This window comes from Loxodonta africana, chromosome 4, assembly GCF_030014295.1.
Source record: "Loxodonta africana isolate mLoxAfr1 chromosome 4, mLoxAfr1.hap2, whole genome shotgun sequence".
Classification (NCBI taxonomy): domain Eukaryota; kingdom Metazoa; phylum Chordata; class Mammalia; order Proboscidea; family Elephantidae; genus Loxodonta; species Loxodonta africana.
Genome location: NC_087345.1, coordinates 158,530,511 through 158,550,742, shown reverse-complemented (window position 1 = coordinate 158,550,742; position 20,232 = coordinate 158,530,511). Strand labels below are relative to the sequence as shown.

At 38.0% G+C, this 20,232-nt stretch overlaps 1 protein-coding gene across 1 annotated transcript in view; it reads right to left on the bottom strand.

The window, feature by feature from the left end:
• Nucleotides 1-20,232, bottom strand: part of MRC1 (mannose receptor C-type 1) — a 106,728-nt gene that overhangs the window by 57,660 nt on the left and 28,836 nt on the right. Inside the window, exons 4-7 of the mRNA XM_010590887.3 lie at nt 19,291-19,455; nt 10,353-10,466; nt 7,035-7,181; nt 1,139-1,324 (exon numbers count right to left, since the gene is read on the bottom strand). Of these exons, the coding sequence (XP_010589189.2) occupies nt 1,139-1,324; nt 7,035-7,181; nt 10,353-10,466; nt 19,291-19,455 (612 nt within the window). The remainder of the gene's footprint in view (nt 1-1,138; nt 1,325-7,034; nt 7,182-10,352; nt 10,467-19,290; nt 19,456-20,232) is intronic.

Sequence of the window (20,232 nt, the reverse complement as noted above, 5' to 3'; positions counted from 1 at the left end):
GCTCAAGCTAAATTTAAAAACAACCTTTGTCATTCAACTTCCCAAAATAATTATAGCAAAAACAACACGGGGCCCTTCTACTACCATACCACATCAAGGAAAGGAGACAGCATCTTCACTAACCTGATTTATTTGCAAACTTCATTAGCTATCTACAAGTGTCATGATAACCTTAAGTGACTGTTATTCAGATATGTCAGTTTTGATTACATTGTTATCTTTTAGTGGGAAATGTTCAGGGTAGGTAAACATAGAGTAATCCAGAAATTGTTTATAAGCTGCTGCAGGCTACTGAACTCCATGAAGTAAGCAGAGGAGGAAGGGTGCTGGGAGTAGTCATGTTTTGGGATCTTTGAAATCTTTCTCTGCTTTTACCATTTTTTCTCATCTATTAGTTAATTGGCTTTTCCTCTCCCACTGCCCCCCCAACCCTCACTGCTATCAGTTTTCGGGTGATGTGTGTCAGGAAGCAGTCTCCCCATCACCCTCCACCACCACCACCATCCATTTCCTCTTGTTTGGCTTGGTGGAAATGAAGAACAGCTGCAGCTATTCAGCGTCCTCATCAATGGAAGTTGAAAATGATCATCATTTAATCAGCAAGTACTGCTGGATGCCTATTATCATTATGTTGTTCCTCAGCCTCTTTTTCAGGAAAAATGCTCCCAGCTCATTGTAACCTTTTTTTTTTTTTAATGGAGCCAATTTTTAAAAATTTTATAATATAATATTTTAGTTAGCCTACTTTCTATGTATTTCTTAAATTATATATCTAAAATCAAGAAATACACATTTTTAAAAGGTTTAGGTTAACACCTAACCACTCCAGTAAAAAACCCAACAAAACACTGTTGACAAGTTTAAGGTAGACTGTGTTGAGTTCAAGTTATATCTAGAAAAGTAAACAACATAAAACACTATTCATAATTGAGTATATATTTAAAAAATAAATTGAATTTTCCTTCCCTAATAAGAATTCTTTAAATTATTATATAATTTACACATTTTAGGCATTATTAACATTCGCTATTAAATTTATAAAATCATGCAATTTGACATTTATTATTAGATTTTCCAGAAATGGGTGGAGACTGGGGAGGGCTGGAGTAAAGCATGTTACCCATGTAAGGTTTCTTACCATATCCCAGCTGGGAGAAAATAAAGTCAAATTCCTCGATGCTGTGGATACTTGCCAGATCACCACCTTCCTTCCTACATGCAGTCAAAGCATTTCTTTGGATTTTCTTCTCGCCTCTGTAAATCTTGTAACAGTGACCTGCATATGGCCACCACTGACTGGGACAGCTGGTGGGCACATCACGTTCTAAAAAAAAAGTTTGAAACCATTCAACACAGAAGATTTTTTATAATCGTAACAATGTTTTCAATCATACTATATATGGAACAGTTCATAGCTATAGGCAAATAAAGGTAATAATTATATCCCATGTTTTGGCCTGTATAGTCACAAAAAGACTGGATAGACTCTATTTTGTTTGCTTTTAGACTGAAAAGTAAATGAACCCTGTCTTTTGCTTTATAATAAAGCTAAATGGGAAATCTCTCTTTATTTTTAATTGTACTTACAACAAGGTCACATTAAGGTATGATGGACTAATTTTATCTGCAACTTTTCTTCAGCAAACTTGTACTTGTTGTTATATGCTGTTGAGTCAATTTCTACTCATATCAACCAAAGGGACAAAGTAGAACTACCCCATAGGGTTTTCCAGGCTGTAATCTTCATGAAAGAACATCAGGTCTTTCTCCCATGGTACCTCTGGGTGGGTTTGAACTACCAACCTTTCAGTTAGCAGCTCAGCATTTAACCATTGTGCTACCAGGGCTCCTTTAAAAATGATGGAAGTGCACCAGTTCTAACATAATACATTACCTAAAAGATATTAATTTACCTTTATTCTAAAGACATCAGGGAACCATTCTTCAATGGAGAGGCAATACTCAGAAGGCAAGCATGAAAAAGATTAGTGTTAAAGCAGGGAGTAGAATGCGTGGAGGACAAGGTGGCCACCAAGAGCCCCCTGCCACCTTAGCAGCATGAGCTGTGTTCCTGAATCGACCCCCTACTGTTTACTTGGTTCCAAAAGATGCCATGTAATATTGTGGCCAGGACAGGGTTTTGATTCAGAAAACTTTCAAGCAAAATTTTAAATTATATGATCTTGGGCAAGACATATCATAGGAACTAGAAGTATCAAATACATAAATTTTTAAAAATAATATTAATACTAATACTAAACTACCCATTGCCACTGTGTTCTTCTGAACCAGAAAACAATGGAGGCAATGTGTTTGGAAATTACAAACACCACATGATTATTATTTAATTAAACAAGTAATAGTTGTCAACATCCTAATTTTTGCTACCAATAGTTCTAGTCAAATTTCATAATCTTGATTATACATCACAAAATTTTTTGGTCATAGTAATAAGCTGGGGAAAGTAAAGGTCAAGATGCTTGAAGACAGAGACTTACTTTATTCATCCTTGTAAGCCCTAGAAGCTGGTATAGGGCCTGGCACATGGGAGGTGTAATGAATGGTGGTGGAGAAAAAGAACTGAAGTAATACTTTTTGTACAGTAACTTATTACTACTGTTGTACAGATACTATTCAAACAGCAATTTAGCAACATACCTGCTTAGAGGGAGACTCTATTACCAAATGAATGTCAATTTATATAGAAATATAGATACAGGTACAGGTATAGATACAGCGATTTGGGTGAAAGTTTACAGAGAAAATTAGTTTCTCTTTAAAAATTAATACACAAATTGTCTGGGCTCAGTCTGGTGGATATTGTGGTAGTTGTGGTCCATTAGTCCTTTGGACTAATCTTTGCCTGTGTCTTTGGTTTTCTTCATTCTCCTTTGCTCCAGCCAGGATGGGACCAGTAGATGTATCTTAGATGACTGTTCACAGGCTTTTAAGATCCCAGCGCTACTCACCACAGTTGGATGTAGAACATTTTCTTTATAAACTATGTTAGGCCAATTGAGCTGGATGTCCCCCGTGACCATGGTCCGCAGCCCTCAGCCCAGAAACTCGGTTGCTGAAGGAATTTGGATATGTCTGTGAAGCTTCTGTGACTTTGCCTTGGTCAAGTTGTGTTCGATTCCCTAGTATTGTGTACTGTCAATTTATATCTTAAGTTTCACTAGATGGTGCTCAGCTACCGCCAATGACCTCCCTGACAGGGAACACAACACAGAGTCCAGGATGGAGCAGGAGAAAAGTGCGGAGCAGAACTCAAATTCAAGTAAAAAGACCAGACTTAATGGCCTGACAGAGACCGGGGGAACCCCCGAAACTATGACCCCCCCAGACGCTCTATTAACTGAAACCATTCCCGAAGCCCACTCTTCTGACAAAGATTAGACTGGTCTATAAAACATAAAGTAATACTCGTGAAGAGTATGCTTCTTAGTTCATTCAGATCCATGAGACCAAATGGGTGGCGCCTGTCTGGAGGCAGGATGAGAAGGCAGGAAGGGACAGGAACGGGCGGATTGGACGCAGGGAACCTGGGGTGGAAAGGGGGAGTGTGCTGGCATATTGTGGGGATTTGCAACTAACGTCACCAAACAATATGTGTATAAATTTTTGTATGTGAAATTAACTTGAACTGTAAACTTCTACCTAAAGCACAATTTAAAAAAAATGAAATAAAATTATATTTTAAGTTTGATATAAAATGTTCTGAAATATGCTGCCTTAATACATACTCATTACATGCTTTAAAAAATGTCTTTAATGAATTAATCCCTTTTTTTCCTTTAAAGGCAGAGATTCCCTTAAGCCCAGAATTCTGTGCACAGTAGCTATCCATGTAAATAGTCAGTCATGATGACCAGCGTATTATTGTAATAGGAAAAATGTATATTTTTGAAAACTCTTTACCCACAATCCAATTTAGATTCTGTACATTTCCAGTGGTTATAGAAATAAAGATTTTAGCGTAGCTCTGGAGCCCTCTGGTGGGATATTTTAATTTCGCTGCCTAGTAAAATGAAAAAATGAAGCCTGTAAGGGCTTCAAGACCCACACAGACGAACTTTAAAAATATCTTAAAACATGAAAATAACCAACCCAAGTAAAATGAAGGGGAGTTCCCTGCAGCAGCCACAAAAGATTGCTTACTCCCTAGAGCAGCGTTGTCCAATAGAAATATCATATAAACCACAGACATGATTTTAAATTTTTTTAGTACCATATTAAGCAAACATACAAAGAAACAGGTGAAATGAATTTTAATAATATATTTATATACCCCATATATCAAAAATATGATCAAGAAAAATAACGAGACATTTTACATTCTTTTTATTATACCAATTCTTGGAAATCCAGTGCGTGTTTTATACTTACAGCACATCTCAGCTCAAACGGGCCACACTGCATAGGCTCAGCAGCCATATATGGTTAGTGGCTACGGAACCAGACGGTGCAGCTCTAGGGACCCAGGAATTATAGACAAACACGGTAGTTTTGCAGCAGTATACAAGGCTGAATTCTTGCCTGAAGTCATCACTAATCATCTGTGCTACATAATTTGCTCCTAGCTACGCTTTCCAAGCTCTGGCATATTTGAGCTCATAGATAAGATTAAATGTTTAATCCAGGCAGTATAGAGATATTCAAAAACCAAGGTCAAGTGAATGTTAGCAAGTGCAACGAGGTGAGGCATGGTAGAGAAATAAGAGCAATTTTATTGAGTGTTCGAGAATATGAGCAGAATTACACAGGAGTATATTAATATTTTCATTTTACAGGTGAGACATCTAAAACGGGTAGGCTAAGCAAGTAGATCAAGTTACAGAGTTCTGCCTCCTGTACCTGCAGAACTCTAAAATAACCATTCTCCTCCTCCCAAAAGGAACAATTCCAGACCTTCTGAAGGACAATTGTATGGGCTTTGCCAAGAAGGAGGGCTGATGCTGTGGTGTCCCTATGGGTAGATCCCTATGGGAGGAATACCAGTTGCCATTGAGTTGACTCCAACCCATGGCAGCCGCATGTCTGTCAGAGTAGAACTGTGCTCCATAGAGTTTTCAATGGCTGATTTTTCAGAAGTAGATCACCAGGTCTTTCTTTCCAAGAGCTTCTAGGTGGACTTGAACCTCCAACCTTTGGGTTAGCAGTTGAGTATGGTAACCATTTGTGCCACCAAGGGACTCCAATGGAAGGAATAGAGCAGGTGAAATACAAAAAAAGATTGAGATCTTCCTGAGAAAAGCTACAAGCCATAGTAGGGATCCCCTAAAGTGTCACCAGTCCCAGTTACAGGGACCCTCATCTATGTTCATTAGAGAGCTTGGCCTTGTCTGTATCTATTAAAATTCTATTAAAATTTTTAACATACCTGCCCTTGGAAACTCTATGGGGCAGTTCTACTCTGTCCTATAGGTTTGCTATGAGTCGGAATCAACTCAAAGGCACTGGGTTACCCTCTGATCCAGCAACTCCATCTCTAGGAATTATCACATGCATGAAATGAAAAGTATATAAAGTTATCTATCACAGAATTGTTTGCAATAATAAAAGACTGAAAGTAAGCAAAAAGTCCATCAATAGGGGACTGGTCAAAAAAATATATTGTCTCTCCATGCAATGGCTACTGTGCAGTCATAAAAATGAATGTACACTGCTGGAGGTCACCTATCAGCCAAAAAACAGAGTGGCTCATAAAGTAAATAATACAGCACTGAGTACCGTGCTCCTCTAAACAATAATCTTAATGAGACCTAACAGTCAACATTTACCCTAGACCAAAGATGAGAAGGTAAATGAGGATAAGGAAGCTAGATTAATGGAAACAGAACAACCAGAATGGAAATAATGAGAATGCTGACACATTGTGAAAAGTGTAACCAATGTCACTGAAAAATGTATATAGAAATTGTTAAATGAGACCCTAAATTGCTATGGAAATTTTCTCCAAAATCACACAAAAAAATTTTTTAAATGAATGCAGAAACAGTTTATGGACGATAGGAAATGATATCCCAAACTGTGGTTAAGTGAAAAAAAAGAGGGTAAAATTTATGTGTATAGTATGCTGCCATTTGAATAAAACAGACAAAAACAATTATAAACCTATTTGTTCATACATGCATAGAATAACTCTGTAACAATGCACACCTAGAAACAAATATTCTCCAGGGAGGGAAACTGGGCAGTTAGAGATAAGAGATGGTAGGAAAACATTATTATTTATCATTTTGTCTCGTTTGATTTTTTAGCCATGTCAACTATATTTTTAAATATGTAGTAAAAAATGTCACAGAAAAAAAGAGTCAGATTTCCCAAGGGGGGAGAAAATTAAAGAATTAGGTATCCCTCCAAAAAAAAAAAAAAGTCATGGTAAACAAAATGTAATTTGTTTGTTTTTAGTCAATTTGAAGAAAGGATGTATTCTTGCCTTAGTAGTCTAATTCTTCTATTAAAGTTATAATAGAGAGCATAGAGCATAATTGGATTTTTTTCCTGTAGTCTAGCCTAGATACAAAATTCAGTTCCTACCCTTTGGATATTCCTGTGAAGACTTCAGTGTAAGATGCTAACTAGCATTGGGACTCAGACCCTTAAATTATGAGGATGTTAAAAAAAAAAAAAAATTTTTTTAATAAAAATATTCCTTTTGGATATTAATTTCCTCACTTGGACTCTAGTTTTGTCATTTGTGCAAGTTTTATGTATTCTCTGAATATCTGTTTCCTCATCTGTAATGTGTGAACAATAATACCTACAGCGTAAGTGATAAAAAAAAAAAAAAATTTTTTTTTATATCAAAGGCCTGACACCATGCCTGAACACCACAGCACACTCAAGAAATGTTAGCGACCAGTAGTAGTAACCAATGAAAAGAAAGTTCATAAGAGTGTCATTATGTTTACCCCATAAATTATCAACCAAACCTGTGGAGTCATTTCATGAAGTTATGAGTAAGTTATAATTTCGTATATCTTTAAATTCTAACGTTTTACACACTTCAGATCAAATAGATCACTTACCTGAGGGAATAACAAAAGGATTCAGAGTAGTGTTGCCCTTTTTACAAATATAGCCTAGTTTCTGAACACATTCCAGATTTTCCCATTTAGCATTTTTCCCGGGATTTAGTGACACACAGCTTTTTCCAGGTTCAGTTGATGGGCTTCCTTTGAGGAAAAGGAAACATTAAATGGGATTATTACAGACATTACAAGTAGAAGGCCCTACAGCCTCATGTCTTGGTCTCTAGGATTTAATTACTCCCATTCTGTCTCTGGCTACAGGTTCACAAAAAAAAAAAAAAAAATTAATGCAGAGCAAAAGACAAGATGTCTATTTTTTTTTTTTTAACTTGTTCTTGGATCATCCCAATGTCTAAAAGCTGATTATATGAGTATAATTTTTTAAATAACTTTTTTCACAATATCCATTAATAAAACTCGACCTTAAAACTTGAACGATCTTCACAATGGATTATATTATGTATCATAAAGAGGCACCAAACAAACAAAAAAATGCATGATGTTATAAACCAGCCGTGTTAGACCTTATAAATAACTACTCAAAATTTAAGTATCAGGCTAAAGAAATCTCTAAGCATGGGAAAACTTCTACCATTAGAGAAGACTGGAAAGAAAAACAAAGGAAAGAGACACCGGAAGCAGCAACATACCATACTAAATGACGATAACTGCTCCCAGAACTAAGACCTCATTCTCAATGTTTGCAGTTCAGCCTACTGAAGACTATTTCTGATGGCTAAGCCCTCATCCCATTTCTTACTGGAAGCTGATTATCTTTGCTAAAGTAGTGGATTGATACCCATGTTTCTCTCTCTTTTCACAACTCTGATGATGTTGTTGGGTGCTGCCAAGTCAATTCCAACTCATAGTGACTGCATGTGGTAGAACAGAACTGCCCCCATAGAGTTCTCTTAAAACACCCAGTGCCATCAAGTCGATTCCAACTCATAGCGACCCTATAGGACAGAGTAGAACTGCCCCATAGAGTTTCCAAGGAGCACCTGGCAGATTCCAACTGCCAACCTCTTGGTTAACAGCCATTGCACTTAACCACTACGCCACCAGGGTTTCCAGAGTCTTAGCTGTAATCTTTATGGGAGCAGATCACAAGGTCTTTCTCCCACAGAGCTGCTGGGTAGATTCCAATCACCAACCTTTCAGTTTGCCGCTGAGCACTTAATTGTTGCATCACCAGGGTGCCTTACTCTGATGCTATGTGACTTCAAAACCAGTGCTCTAAAAACTAGCTCCATCTCACACCTGCAGACAGGGTGAGTGAGTCACATTCTGTCAGTGACTCTGCCTTGTGACTTTTGACATGAATATAATCTGAGCTTGAACTTCACATTCCCTTCCTGATCTGGTCTGTAAGGTTTTTAATCAGAAATTTTTAAAGATTATTTGAATAACACACAAAGAAAAATAATTGTTAGTGATAAGTGTAAAGATGCTTTTAAAATATGTTGACCAACACATTTTGGCCTTGTGACCAAACAGCTAACAGGTTAACTGATCTTACAGACAGGAGGCAGTACTAGAAAGAAACTTTCAAGAAACAGTAACACATTTTATAGCTATTACTTATTAATATATTCATTAGTAAGTCATCTTATATATTTATTTAATTACCAATACAAAACCACTGCCAAAACCGTAATATATCAGTTGGCGGTCTTTGTAAATGCTTGCCACAAAAAAAAAAAAAAAAAAACCCCGGTGTCGTCGAGTCAATTCCGACTCATAGCGACCCTATTAGGGCGGAGTAAAACTGCCCCATAGAGTTTCCAAGGAGCGCCTGGCGGATTTGAACTGCCGACCTCGTGGGTGGCATCCGTAGCACTTAACCACTATGCCACCAGGACATCATTTATATAAAATATCCTCACTTCAAATGGGAACGCATTTTAATAGGTGTATTACAGTTAAGTACTCAGTTGAATGCTTGACTGAATAATTCATGCAATAACAATTTCTAATATTCTACAAGGTTTCTCATATTGGTTTGAAGAAATTCTCATACTATTTCAGAGGACGATTTAATTTTGCACCTGCTTCTCAGGAACTTGGTTTAATAAGGAAGGGTGTTTCTTTTCCTTTCTCATTAACATTCCAATTTCATTCCTCACTCTTACATAAGGTAACCCCCAAATTTTCTCACTGAACTCTTAGAATAACCGAAAAAATCCAGTGCCGTCGATTTTTTTTTTGACGGCACTGGTTTTTTTGGGTTATTCTAACAAATGGTTAAATATCATAATCATCACCTTCAAATTAACTGATTTTCCTAATGGTTTGCAATTCTTTAATAAGACAGAAGAATAAAATCGGACCCCTAATTGACAACTATTGTTGTCTAGGAATCTGACTGAACCCAGCTGGTATTCTTCAATGTAATTTGATTGAGTGCCGCCTTGTGCATTCACAGCAAAAAAACAAATCAAATCCTCAGCTATAAAAAGGACATCATATATTCCCTAGCAATAATGTTTACTTGCCCCGTTCCAGAGGAAAACAGAAATACTAGTATTCCAAGACTCTAGTGGCAGCCATGTACCCATCGTGCATAAAAGGAATACATTGAAAGTGGAATTTCATAGAAAATCTAACCCATTTAAACCAAAATGGACCCCATTAAAATTCTCTCCCACATTTTCGCATCTGTTTTGAATATTATATCCTCAGATCTTCTTTAATAGCATATATTAATATATATAGAAAATGGAGATTTTTCTAAGCCAAATGCAAAAATCATTCCGTGGTTTTAAAAAAGAAGCCTGACCATATGAAAGAACACCATATTAGTATTGCCCACAGCAGAGCTGGCAGGTAAATATGTGACCCATGTGCTCCTTGTCTCCCTTCCCACACCCATAGCAGGCATCACTGATGGTTTGTTTCACTCTTTCCTGATAAGGCAAGATTGGAGGTGGGGGATGTCTTGAAATTATACTCACTAGAGTGCCTCAATTTTTTTTTTTAGAGTGCCTCAAAGAGCTCCTAATACGACGAACAAGTTTGTCATCATCGGCCTTTTGTTTCCTCTGATTGTCTTATGAAAGACTTACATTTATTACTTTAGTCTTCTTTTGTGTTATGCTTGTTGTGTGTTATGACAATTTAGAGTAATTAGTTCAGAGCAGTTTCTGTCCTCCAAAAAAGTGGGCAGATTTCAAAGCAAGGTGAGAAATAGATGGCATTTGATGAAGTCCCCCAATTCTCCTCTTTTGAGGTCTATATATGAGATCATAAAAGCCTCGAGGACAGCCAACTGAACTACTTTTGCATGAATTCGACCACAGAAAGGCTTAACCCTACCTGGTAGCCAGTTCAAATATCGGAATGGACTGCCCTCACTCCACTGCCAGCCACTGTTGAAACTCAGACTATTAAGTCCAATCCAGAGTCCTGAAGTCAAGGAACTGGTTAATCCTATATAAAGACAAAAAGGCAAAAACTGACATTCTGAAAAGACAGTGAAATCAAATCCAGAATTAAGTACTTGAGACAAAATGTATTTCATAGAAATAACAATAATTATGCCTAACCTTTCTCCTTGGATTGTCCTAAAAATCTAAGTACAATTATTACCTCCATTGAACAGATAAAGAAACTGAGGCTGAGAGTGCATACGTAAGCTAGTTAGATTCTTGCTGAGGTTCCAACCCAGACTGACTGACTTCAAATCCCATGATCTTGACCACTACTGTATACTTTGTCAAGGATAGTATGAGTGTGTTTCTCATTTGGAGAAGATTTATGTTTAAGTATCGCCAAATAATGACCTTTTTACTTCCTTTTAGAGCAAAAATAAGATATATTTTTTATATAAGTCAAAGTTTTCTATCATAGAAAAGTTTAATAAACAATTCAGTCTATCATTTGGTAAGTTATTACTGCAACCTCATATTTTGGACCTAATTCTAAGAATTTTATTTTACGATATATTAAAAGTTAAGTTTCCTTATTAAAATGATGATTAAATTCCAGACATTAAATGTTTCTACTAACACAAACAACCCTTTATTTGGGCAGCTAATAAATCACCATTACAATGCTTCAAACTCCGTGCCAGGCCTGATGTGGAAGTTAAAAAAACAGAGTCCGTGTGGCCCTCAGCCCACCCATGCCACTCCAATACGTCATTACCTGTATCTTTTTAGGGAGGCTTGGCGGCGCAGTGCTAAAAGCTCAGCTGCTAACCGAAAGGTCAGCAGTTTGAATCCAGCAGCCCCTCTTTGGAAGCCCTATGGGACAGTTCTACTCTGTCCTACAGGGTCACTATGAGTCGGAAGTCACTTGACAGCAACAGGTTTTTATGTCTTTTTTAAAAACCATAGACAAGCATTCTCTGTTCTCTGCACACTCTTCTAGTTGATCAAAGAGAGCTAATTAAAAAAAAATTTCCTTTGGCCTTAATAAGATACACACCTATACATGCTGGTAAATATAGACTAATTTACATTTACTGTATATTATATCTTCAGTTAAATCTCTTAAATGCTAAGAATTACCACTTACTAAGCGTGAACTACATTCCCAGCACTGTGTTTGCTCATTTAATCCTCACAAACTATGAATCAAATACTGTTATCATCATTTTATAAATGTGGAACCCGAGACTGAGAGTTTAAAAGACTTGTACACTTTATAAATGGCAGACATGAAGTCTGAACCTAGGCTGAATGACAATGCAGCTAGACTCTATTGTTCTGATGTAACTACAGTTCTGAGGAGCTATCTCAGAGTCACTAAAATTTACCTCCAATTTTTCATCACCTTGCAAATACACACACACAAATTATGTATATACGTTATATATTCATGTCACAAACGCAAAAGAATAGAGGTAGAGTGACTCAATGCCAAAAAATCACACCTAACATTTATTAATCACCCCAATTCCATATGAGCACTGATCACTTCCTTAGGGGTCATGTAACCCGAATGTTGCGCTCAGTTTTTTCAGCATTTAGCAGACACGGCTCTTACAAAGAGAGAACCCACTTGAAGACATTGATTAGGCTGATATCGGTTAGGTAGACTGATGCTTGGTAAACTAAATGGAATTCAATACTGGAGTTATTTTCTGGAAAAGACAACTTCTTGTGTGATTTTTTAAAAATAAAGATAAAATATAAATGAGATGAAATTAAATACTGGCACGTAAAAATCAATGAAAATTAATTCAAACTCACTTATTTTCATCAAGTGTTCTAGAAAAAAAAAATTTTAAGAATGGGCAGAAATTTCACACAGGCAGTATGCTTTGTATATCTTGGGAGGTCCAACTCCTTCATTTTACAGATGGACAAACTGAACACCAAAACCCAAACCAAACTGTTGCAGTTGAGTCAATTCCAACTCATTGCAACGCTATAGGAGAGAGTATAACTGCCCCACAAGATTTCGAGACTGAAATCATTATGGAAGCAGACTGCCTGCAAAGTGACCAGTAGATTTGAACCACCAACTCTTTGGTTAGTAGGTGAGCACTTTAACCTTTGCACAATTGGGGCTCCTTATATTGATGGAGGAAACCCTGGTGGTGTAGTGGTTAAAGGCTACAGCTGCTAACTAAAAGGTTGGCAGTTTGAATCCACCAGGCACTCCTTGGAAGGAAACCCTATGGGGCAGTTCTACTCTGTCTTATGGGGTCGCTATAAGTCAGAATCAACTCAATAGCAATGGGTTTTGGGTTTTGGTTTATACTGAGGGAAGGGGGTTGGTGGTGGTGGTTAATAATTTATCCAGAGTCAAGCAGAGGATTAGTGGATCAGGATTGAAACTCAGGTTCAATTAACTGTTCCAATGGATTCAGTAGACATTTAACTTAAATTTGCCTCTGATTTACTATTATAATACCCTTTCTAGGTAATTTTAAATGATGGAACACCATGAACTAGGCTGATATCTTTGATAAATATCATTGCTCCCTAAACATTAGCCTCTTCACTGCCCTGTGCCAGAATACACTCCTGCCATCTGCTGCTGAAGCCTCGGTATCTGGTTCTCCAAGGTTGGAATTAAAATAGACATACAGTAGAAATATTCATTATAAAGGTATGTCCAGGACATGACATTATCAAAAAGGGAAATCTTTATATTTGTTTTGTTTCAAATCTCTGGGATGAGCATCATCAAATATGACTGCACTGCATTCTTTAAAAAGAGACAACACTGTTTTCCAAGAAAGTGATAAAAAATGATGATCTCATACTAAATCAGTTTTATAGTTGCTCATCTCATCAATGATTTCCTTCTGTTTTATTAATTATCTATATATGGTTAATTTGAGTACTATATTAGCCTTTATGTTCTCTTAGGATACATTAAAGAAACTAAAAATTACTGTCCCGTCTTACATAAATAGAAAACTTACAAGGTGTCAAGAGGAGTCACCTGTTTACCAGCCTCTGCCTGAGAAATGTCACTCTGGATCAGTGTCAGTTTGACTTAATACGTCATGTTAATGATCATTACCTTAAATCCTATGGATATTTTACAAATTTTTTTCATTAATTCTTTAAAGTTATACTAACTTGAATACTAAATATGTCTATACTTCCAGAGTGGTATACTAGAGGAAATGTTGACAGAGGCATTTCTAAAATGTTATACATAGCTACTCCCAAAATTAATTACTCTGGTATTTTTTTAATGTTATCTGTTAAAAAAAAAAAAAAGTGTATTTAGTTTTCCAAACCACAACTCACTGATTGTACGAAGAACTGAAATAGACTTTGTCTGCTATTGTTTAATTAAATTACTATTTGCTATGATGAGAAAAGATAGTAGCTTTTTAAGGGAATTATCTGTTCTTTGATATTACTCATCTGTTCTAGGTACTTCCAGGCCTCTTTTGAGGAATCAAAGCAATTAATAGACATGAAGTACTTAAAATGGGGCTTAACACATAGTATGTACTCAATAAGTGTAAGCTATTACTACTACTGGAGTCACTGGGTGGTGTAAACGGTTAATGCATTTGGCTGCTAAACAAAAGGTTGGAGGTTCGAGTCCACCCAGAGGTACCTCATAAGAAAGGCCTGGTCATCTACTTTTGAAAAATCAGCCATTGGAAATCCTGCGGAGCATAGTTCTATTCTGATGCTCACGGGATTGCTATGAGTCAGAATCAACTCAACAGCAACTGGTTATTGCCATTACTATTATTACCATTATTATTGTGATTAATAACTCTATATTGCATTAGGGTTTCCAAAAGATGCCCTTTGGGAACAAAACTCTAACCTCATGTTAAACATAACTTCAGGCAGATGAGCACTGTTCACAAACTTTTTCTCTCAAGAGCTTTTGTCATTTTATAAAGGGGCAGACCAAGTTTTCAGGGTTGTAATACAAAGCATCAATTCCACATGCTAATTTAGTTTTTAATTTTTCTACATGTAATATCCAAAACAGTTATATATTTATTTTTGAACTTGGTAATAATAGAAGATGTATTAATGTCCAATATTACATGGGTCTTTTTATTTTCCTTTCTACATTGAGGTCTAATTTTTTTTCCAGCCAACACCAAAGAAAACTAGCAAAAACAATCACGGTAACAAGCCAGTTTCACTTCCTACATCTTATTTCAGTTCTGTAAAACCCAATCCTGTATGTATGTAGTGACGAATCTGATTCAGGAATTGAGGATTAAATAGAGTATCCGAACATTTTCATGGTAAATAAAGTATTCCAACGTTTTTCATGGTATCCGAACATTTTTCAAGTGAAGATGATGAAATGCCAGAGGGTGATATAAGAATAGGTTGCTGGGCAGAAACATTTAGCCCTGCAGATAATATGAAATCAGATTGCCAGTTAAGAGTAAATGTACTGGAGCAAGGAGATCTTGATATCTTAAATTTTAGTTAGCACTCTTGAAACCCTGGTGGCATAGTGATTTAGAGCTATGGCTGCTAACCAAAAGGTCGGTGGTTCATATTCACCAGGCACTCCTTGGAAATTCTATGGGGCAGTTCTACTCTGTCCTATAGGGTCTCTATGAGTCGGAATTGACTCGACGGCATTAGTGCCCAGTTAGTACTCTGGGAACCCCGGAGGGTGCAAATGATTAATGTGCTCAGCTAATAACCAAAAGGTTAGAGGTAGTAGCCCACCCAAAGGCACCTTGGAAGAGAGGCCTGGCTGTCCACTTCCAAAACGATGGAGTAAATTTCTACTCTGATAAACATGGGGTCACCATGAGTCAGAATGACTCCATGGTAACTGGCAACTGTAATGAGTGCTCTGGGGACCACCAGATCACAGCTTGTTTTCAGTGAGACCCAGCATGGTGCCATGGATAGTTCTTGTTGTTCTTAGTTGCCATTGAGTTGATAGTGACTCATGGCAACCCCGTGTGCGCAAAGCAGAACTGCTTCATAGGGTTTTCAAGGATGTGGCCTTTCCGATGCACATGGCCAGGCCTGTCTTCCCAGGCACCTCTGGGTGAGTTTGAACCACTAGCCTTTCAGCTAGTAGTCAAGCATTCAACCAACTGCACCACCCAGGGACTGTGACATAGAAAGACAGGACTGAATTCTAATCCAGCTATTTTCTGAACATGAGGCTTTAGGCAAGTTTCCTAACTTCTCCCTTCTGTTATCTCATCTATAAAGGCGAGGATGATAATATTTATGTGCAAGGTTGTGAGCTTTCAGAATAAAGCCCAATGTCTGGCACACAACAGCTATTCAATAAAATGGCAGTTAATTAGATTTCCGAATCAAAACTGGCTTATACATTTTTTAAAAAATGATAGTTACTCCTCAAAATCCTCACATAAAGGAAATCTTATTTTAAAACTATGATTATTTGTGGAGACTTTTTTTCTTCTTCATTTTAGGGGTCTGTGGCCCCATATATAGAGTGGTTCACACTCCCCTGACTTTAACATTATTTTTTATATTCTTCCTCAATGTATCCAAAAAAAAAAAAAACCCAATGTCTACCTTCCCTTCAAAAAACACAAAATCCTTTAAAAAAAAAATCCCAGTCAAATAGTTTTTTTCTCCCAATGTTGATATTTTAGACTCAAGGAAAAGCAGTAAGCACTACAAATCTCATTAGTCAGTCTTATCCAGAGTCCAGTTAAATTTTGCTGACTAAAATCCTGGAGGTTTGGATAAGATTCAAAGAAGTATGGAGGTTTACTGGGCATCTGAATCCCTAGGGGCTTGTTTGCTCTCCTGAGGGACACAATAATAGCACTTGCTGATTAGGAAAGCATTTCCTGCCACCAGAGCCTGATAGCGGAGGGAGCCCGGACCAGGAAGTGAGTATACAGATGGGTGAGGCTGCTGGCCCGCCGCAGCTGGTGAAGAAAGTAAAAAGTAACCTGGTCTCTGTCCCTTAGCGTCCAGAAAGCCCAAAACAAGAAAAAATCGGAAGAGGTAAGATAATACAACCTGCCCAAACCAAAAAACCAAACCCACTGCGGTGGAGTGGATTCCCACTCATAGTGACGCTATAGGACAGAGTAGAACTGCCCCATAGAGTTTCCAAGGAGCGCCTGATGGATTTGAACTGTTAACCTCTTGGTTAGCAGCCCTAGCAGTTAACCACTATGCCACTAGGGTTTCCTAACACAACCCACAGATTCCTTAAAAAAAAAAAAAAGAGTCAACTGAAACCATTTCGACTCTTGTATGTTTTTCTCTTACCCAAGCAAGGGTGTACAAAAAACATCAGGATTGCCTTGACTAATCTTCGCTATTCCTATCATCATCTATGGGGTTATTTTTTGTTTGTTTGTTTCCCTGCTGGCTTCTCTTTCCTGTTATTTTACACATGGTTGTAAATATTGCAAACAGTTAAGGCACTGGCTGCTAACCGAAATGTTGGAGGTTCAAGTTCACCCAGAGGTACTTCAGAAAAAAGGCCTGGCAATATACTTCCAAAAAATCAGCCATTGACGGCCCTGTGGAGCGCAGTTCTACTCTGACATGCACGAGGTCACCATGAGTCAGAGTCAATTGCACAGCAAGTGGTAACTGGTAAATACTGATCTCTCTGGTTCTTTGTCCCAGTATTACAAAGGCTCCATAGAAGACACAAAAGGGGATAGTTCAGCAGACTGAAAGGTAATCCCCTTTCTGAGGCTATGTGTGCCTTTCCCTTTCTCAATCTCCTTAATAATAATTTAGGGGCAATGTGTGTCGGTTGATGAAACATATCATCTGAAAACAGTTGGGAAAAGTGCTAGAGAATGAGGCAGGGCTGGGGGCATGCTCTGTTCCTCCTATTCTAGCCCAGACCCCAGGACCTTACCCACAGTTATGGCCAGCACGACTTGTTCACACACACTATCTCCTTTAACACATGAAGGCCCCGAGGCATAGTAATCCCCAAGATCATCATCCTCTTCCTAGAGCTGGGACCCAGACTGGCTCCAGAGTCCATATTTGTAACTCCTACCCTCTGCTCCTGGAGTCAATCAGGAGGAATTTGTAGACATGGCTGGTACAGTAGATACTAAAACAGTGTTTTGCCAAGTGTGTTCCCCAACTACCTGCCTCAGAATCACCTGGGAAGTTGTTAAAAATGCAGATGGCTGGGCCTCACCTCACACTTACTGATCTAGAATCTCTGATGATTGGGTTCGGCATCTACACGGTTAAGGAAGTTCCCGGGAGACTGTTAAGGAATTTCATGTTTAAGAGGTATGCACTTACTGTGTTCTTGCCATTAACTGTCCAGCCGTGTAAAGATTAGGCTGAATTACTAAGTAATTGTCTTTATTTTGCTGCATCATCATTTGCCAGTCAGCAAACATTTATTGAGATGCTGTTTCTTGGAAGGTTCTCTGCTAATCTCCTTGGGCGGGGCATAAATATTCACATGACAGTCCTTGTTTTCAGCCGTTTCTCCCTCTAACCCATTCTCCGCACAGCCTTTAGTTTGCTTGCTTCCTGGTGCTTATTTCTCAATTGTTTTATTCATTTATTTGATTACTTGTTTATGTCTGTTTTCCCCATTTGAGCTTAAGCTCCATGTGGGCAGAACCAATCTGCCCTGGTGACACTGTTTCCATGGGACCTCGCATAAGCCTCCCACACATGTAGCAGGCGTTTTGTTGAATGAATGAATGGATCCATGAATGAACAAAAAAATAACAAATGAATGCATTTATCCCCTTCTGGGAGAATAGCACATATACATCACTAACTACAATAAAAGTGATGAGCAAATAAGAAATCAAGATGGAAACAGAGAAGACGACTTCATGGAGAAGATCACATTTCAACTGCATAAAATTTGAGGTATTCCAAAAAACAGAAATTCAGGTAGAAAAAATGGCATGAGAAAAGGTGTGGAGGTGAAAAAGTATGAGACACAGATAAGAAACACAGATGTTTCTTTTATCAACACTGCAAAACGCAGGAAGGGGAACAGTAGTAGGTAGACAAATAATAGCCTTTGAATGTCAGACAATTATGTGATGGAAAATAAGAAGCCACTAGATCATGGTAGTCATAGGACCAGAGACATATTAATCTAGTAGCAGTATCAGGGTGAATTGGAGGGAAGGGATTCTGGAGGCAGGAAATTGCCAATGCATTTTCTTTCAGACCCGTTTCTGGTCCTAATCTCTCTGTTTCCCCAAGTGTGGATTTTAGAAGCTAAAACAGATACTGTCTTCCCATGCAAACATTAGCCCGTTTAATCTTAACATTCCTATAAGACCAGATGTTTAAAAAAAGAAACATTGTGGAAAGACTATCAATAAGATCTAAAAACTAGTAGAGTCTGGGAATTACAGAGACAGGAGGCAAAGAAGAATCAGAGTTTCAAAGCAGCTATTGACTCGTCCCTGCTTGTGGTGGCAGAATTTCATTTTATCACGTTCAGCTATATGATGCTGATGGAAGACCTTTAGCTTCAGGTCAGACCTGGATAGTGAATATTGACCAGTATGGTACCACTACCCTGTGTCCAAGAGCAACATCACTTATCGATTGTGCCATCTTTTACTCTGAGCCCAGATTAATCCTCAGAATCCTTCTCAGCACAGGGCTCTAGAGATTGTCACAACCCATAGAACAAAGTTGGCTCATGAGATGAAACCCATTTGCCAAGTGTCATTTCCAGGTTGCAGATTCATCATACCATCGACACCATCTGCTATGGCCTGCCTCTGTCATGATGTCTGTATCTACTGTGCTGCCCACTTTTAAGTTAAACTACATAAAGATAAAATAACCGTGATTTCATTTACAACTTTGTTTCCTTTTCACATCATTACCTGTCAGGTATGTTTGCTCATGTATCTCCGTGATGCTCAACAGTTCAGCGCTCTGTTGTTGGCAGCTCTTCCTCGCCTGATGCCAAGTTAAAGCCGATTTGGAGTTTATCTGATAGTAAATGCTAGTCAATGGATCTTTATTCCATAAGCTCTCACTGCCCTCAACTGCAAGAGAAGTCAAATGGAAATCTGCTGCATAGAAAAAACTTTTAGTGAACAATCTTTTTTCAAACAATCCTAGCAGCATCATTGCCTGAAGCATTATAATTTTTTAAACTTATTTTTAAAGTGCCTAGGAGATTTTGTTCACTCCTGAAATGAAGAGGGGGAGTTTTCAAAGGACCAATGACATGCAATCCCTTTCATGTCCCTAAAGAAAGAAAAGGAGGCATCATCTCCCTGTCTTTCCATTGGGGCATCTGGGATCAGATGAGTTGGCAAGTGAGGAAATACACTAAGAATAGAACTACCAGCCCAGCGTCTAGCAAAAATAAAAGGGAGAAAAGAAAATGAATATATTTCTTCTCTCAGAAATTAATATGTTTCCTGAACATCCTAGTTTGGTCTTTTTAGAACCACAAGGCATTAGAGGGGAGGGGCGTCGAGGTGTATCTGCACCCCCCTCTGCCGCTCACCCTTGTTTGGCCACGGTTAAATTATGAACTTTTAGAGCCTCGTTTTCTCATATGTAGGGTATATTCAATATATATAAAACTCCTGGCACATAGTGGATGCCAATTGTTAGTTTTCCTTCCCTCAGAGTAGAAAATATTTATTTTCACTTATTTTTCCTTCACTATTTTATGACTCCCAATATACTCCCTAAACTTGGATGCACTCTATGAAAGGCCAATACTATAGATTTAAAAAAAACACACTCATTGCCAGCAAGCTGATTGCGACTCATAGAGACCCTACAGGACAGAGTAGAACTACCCCGTA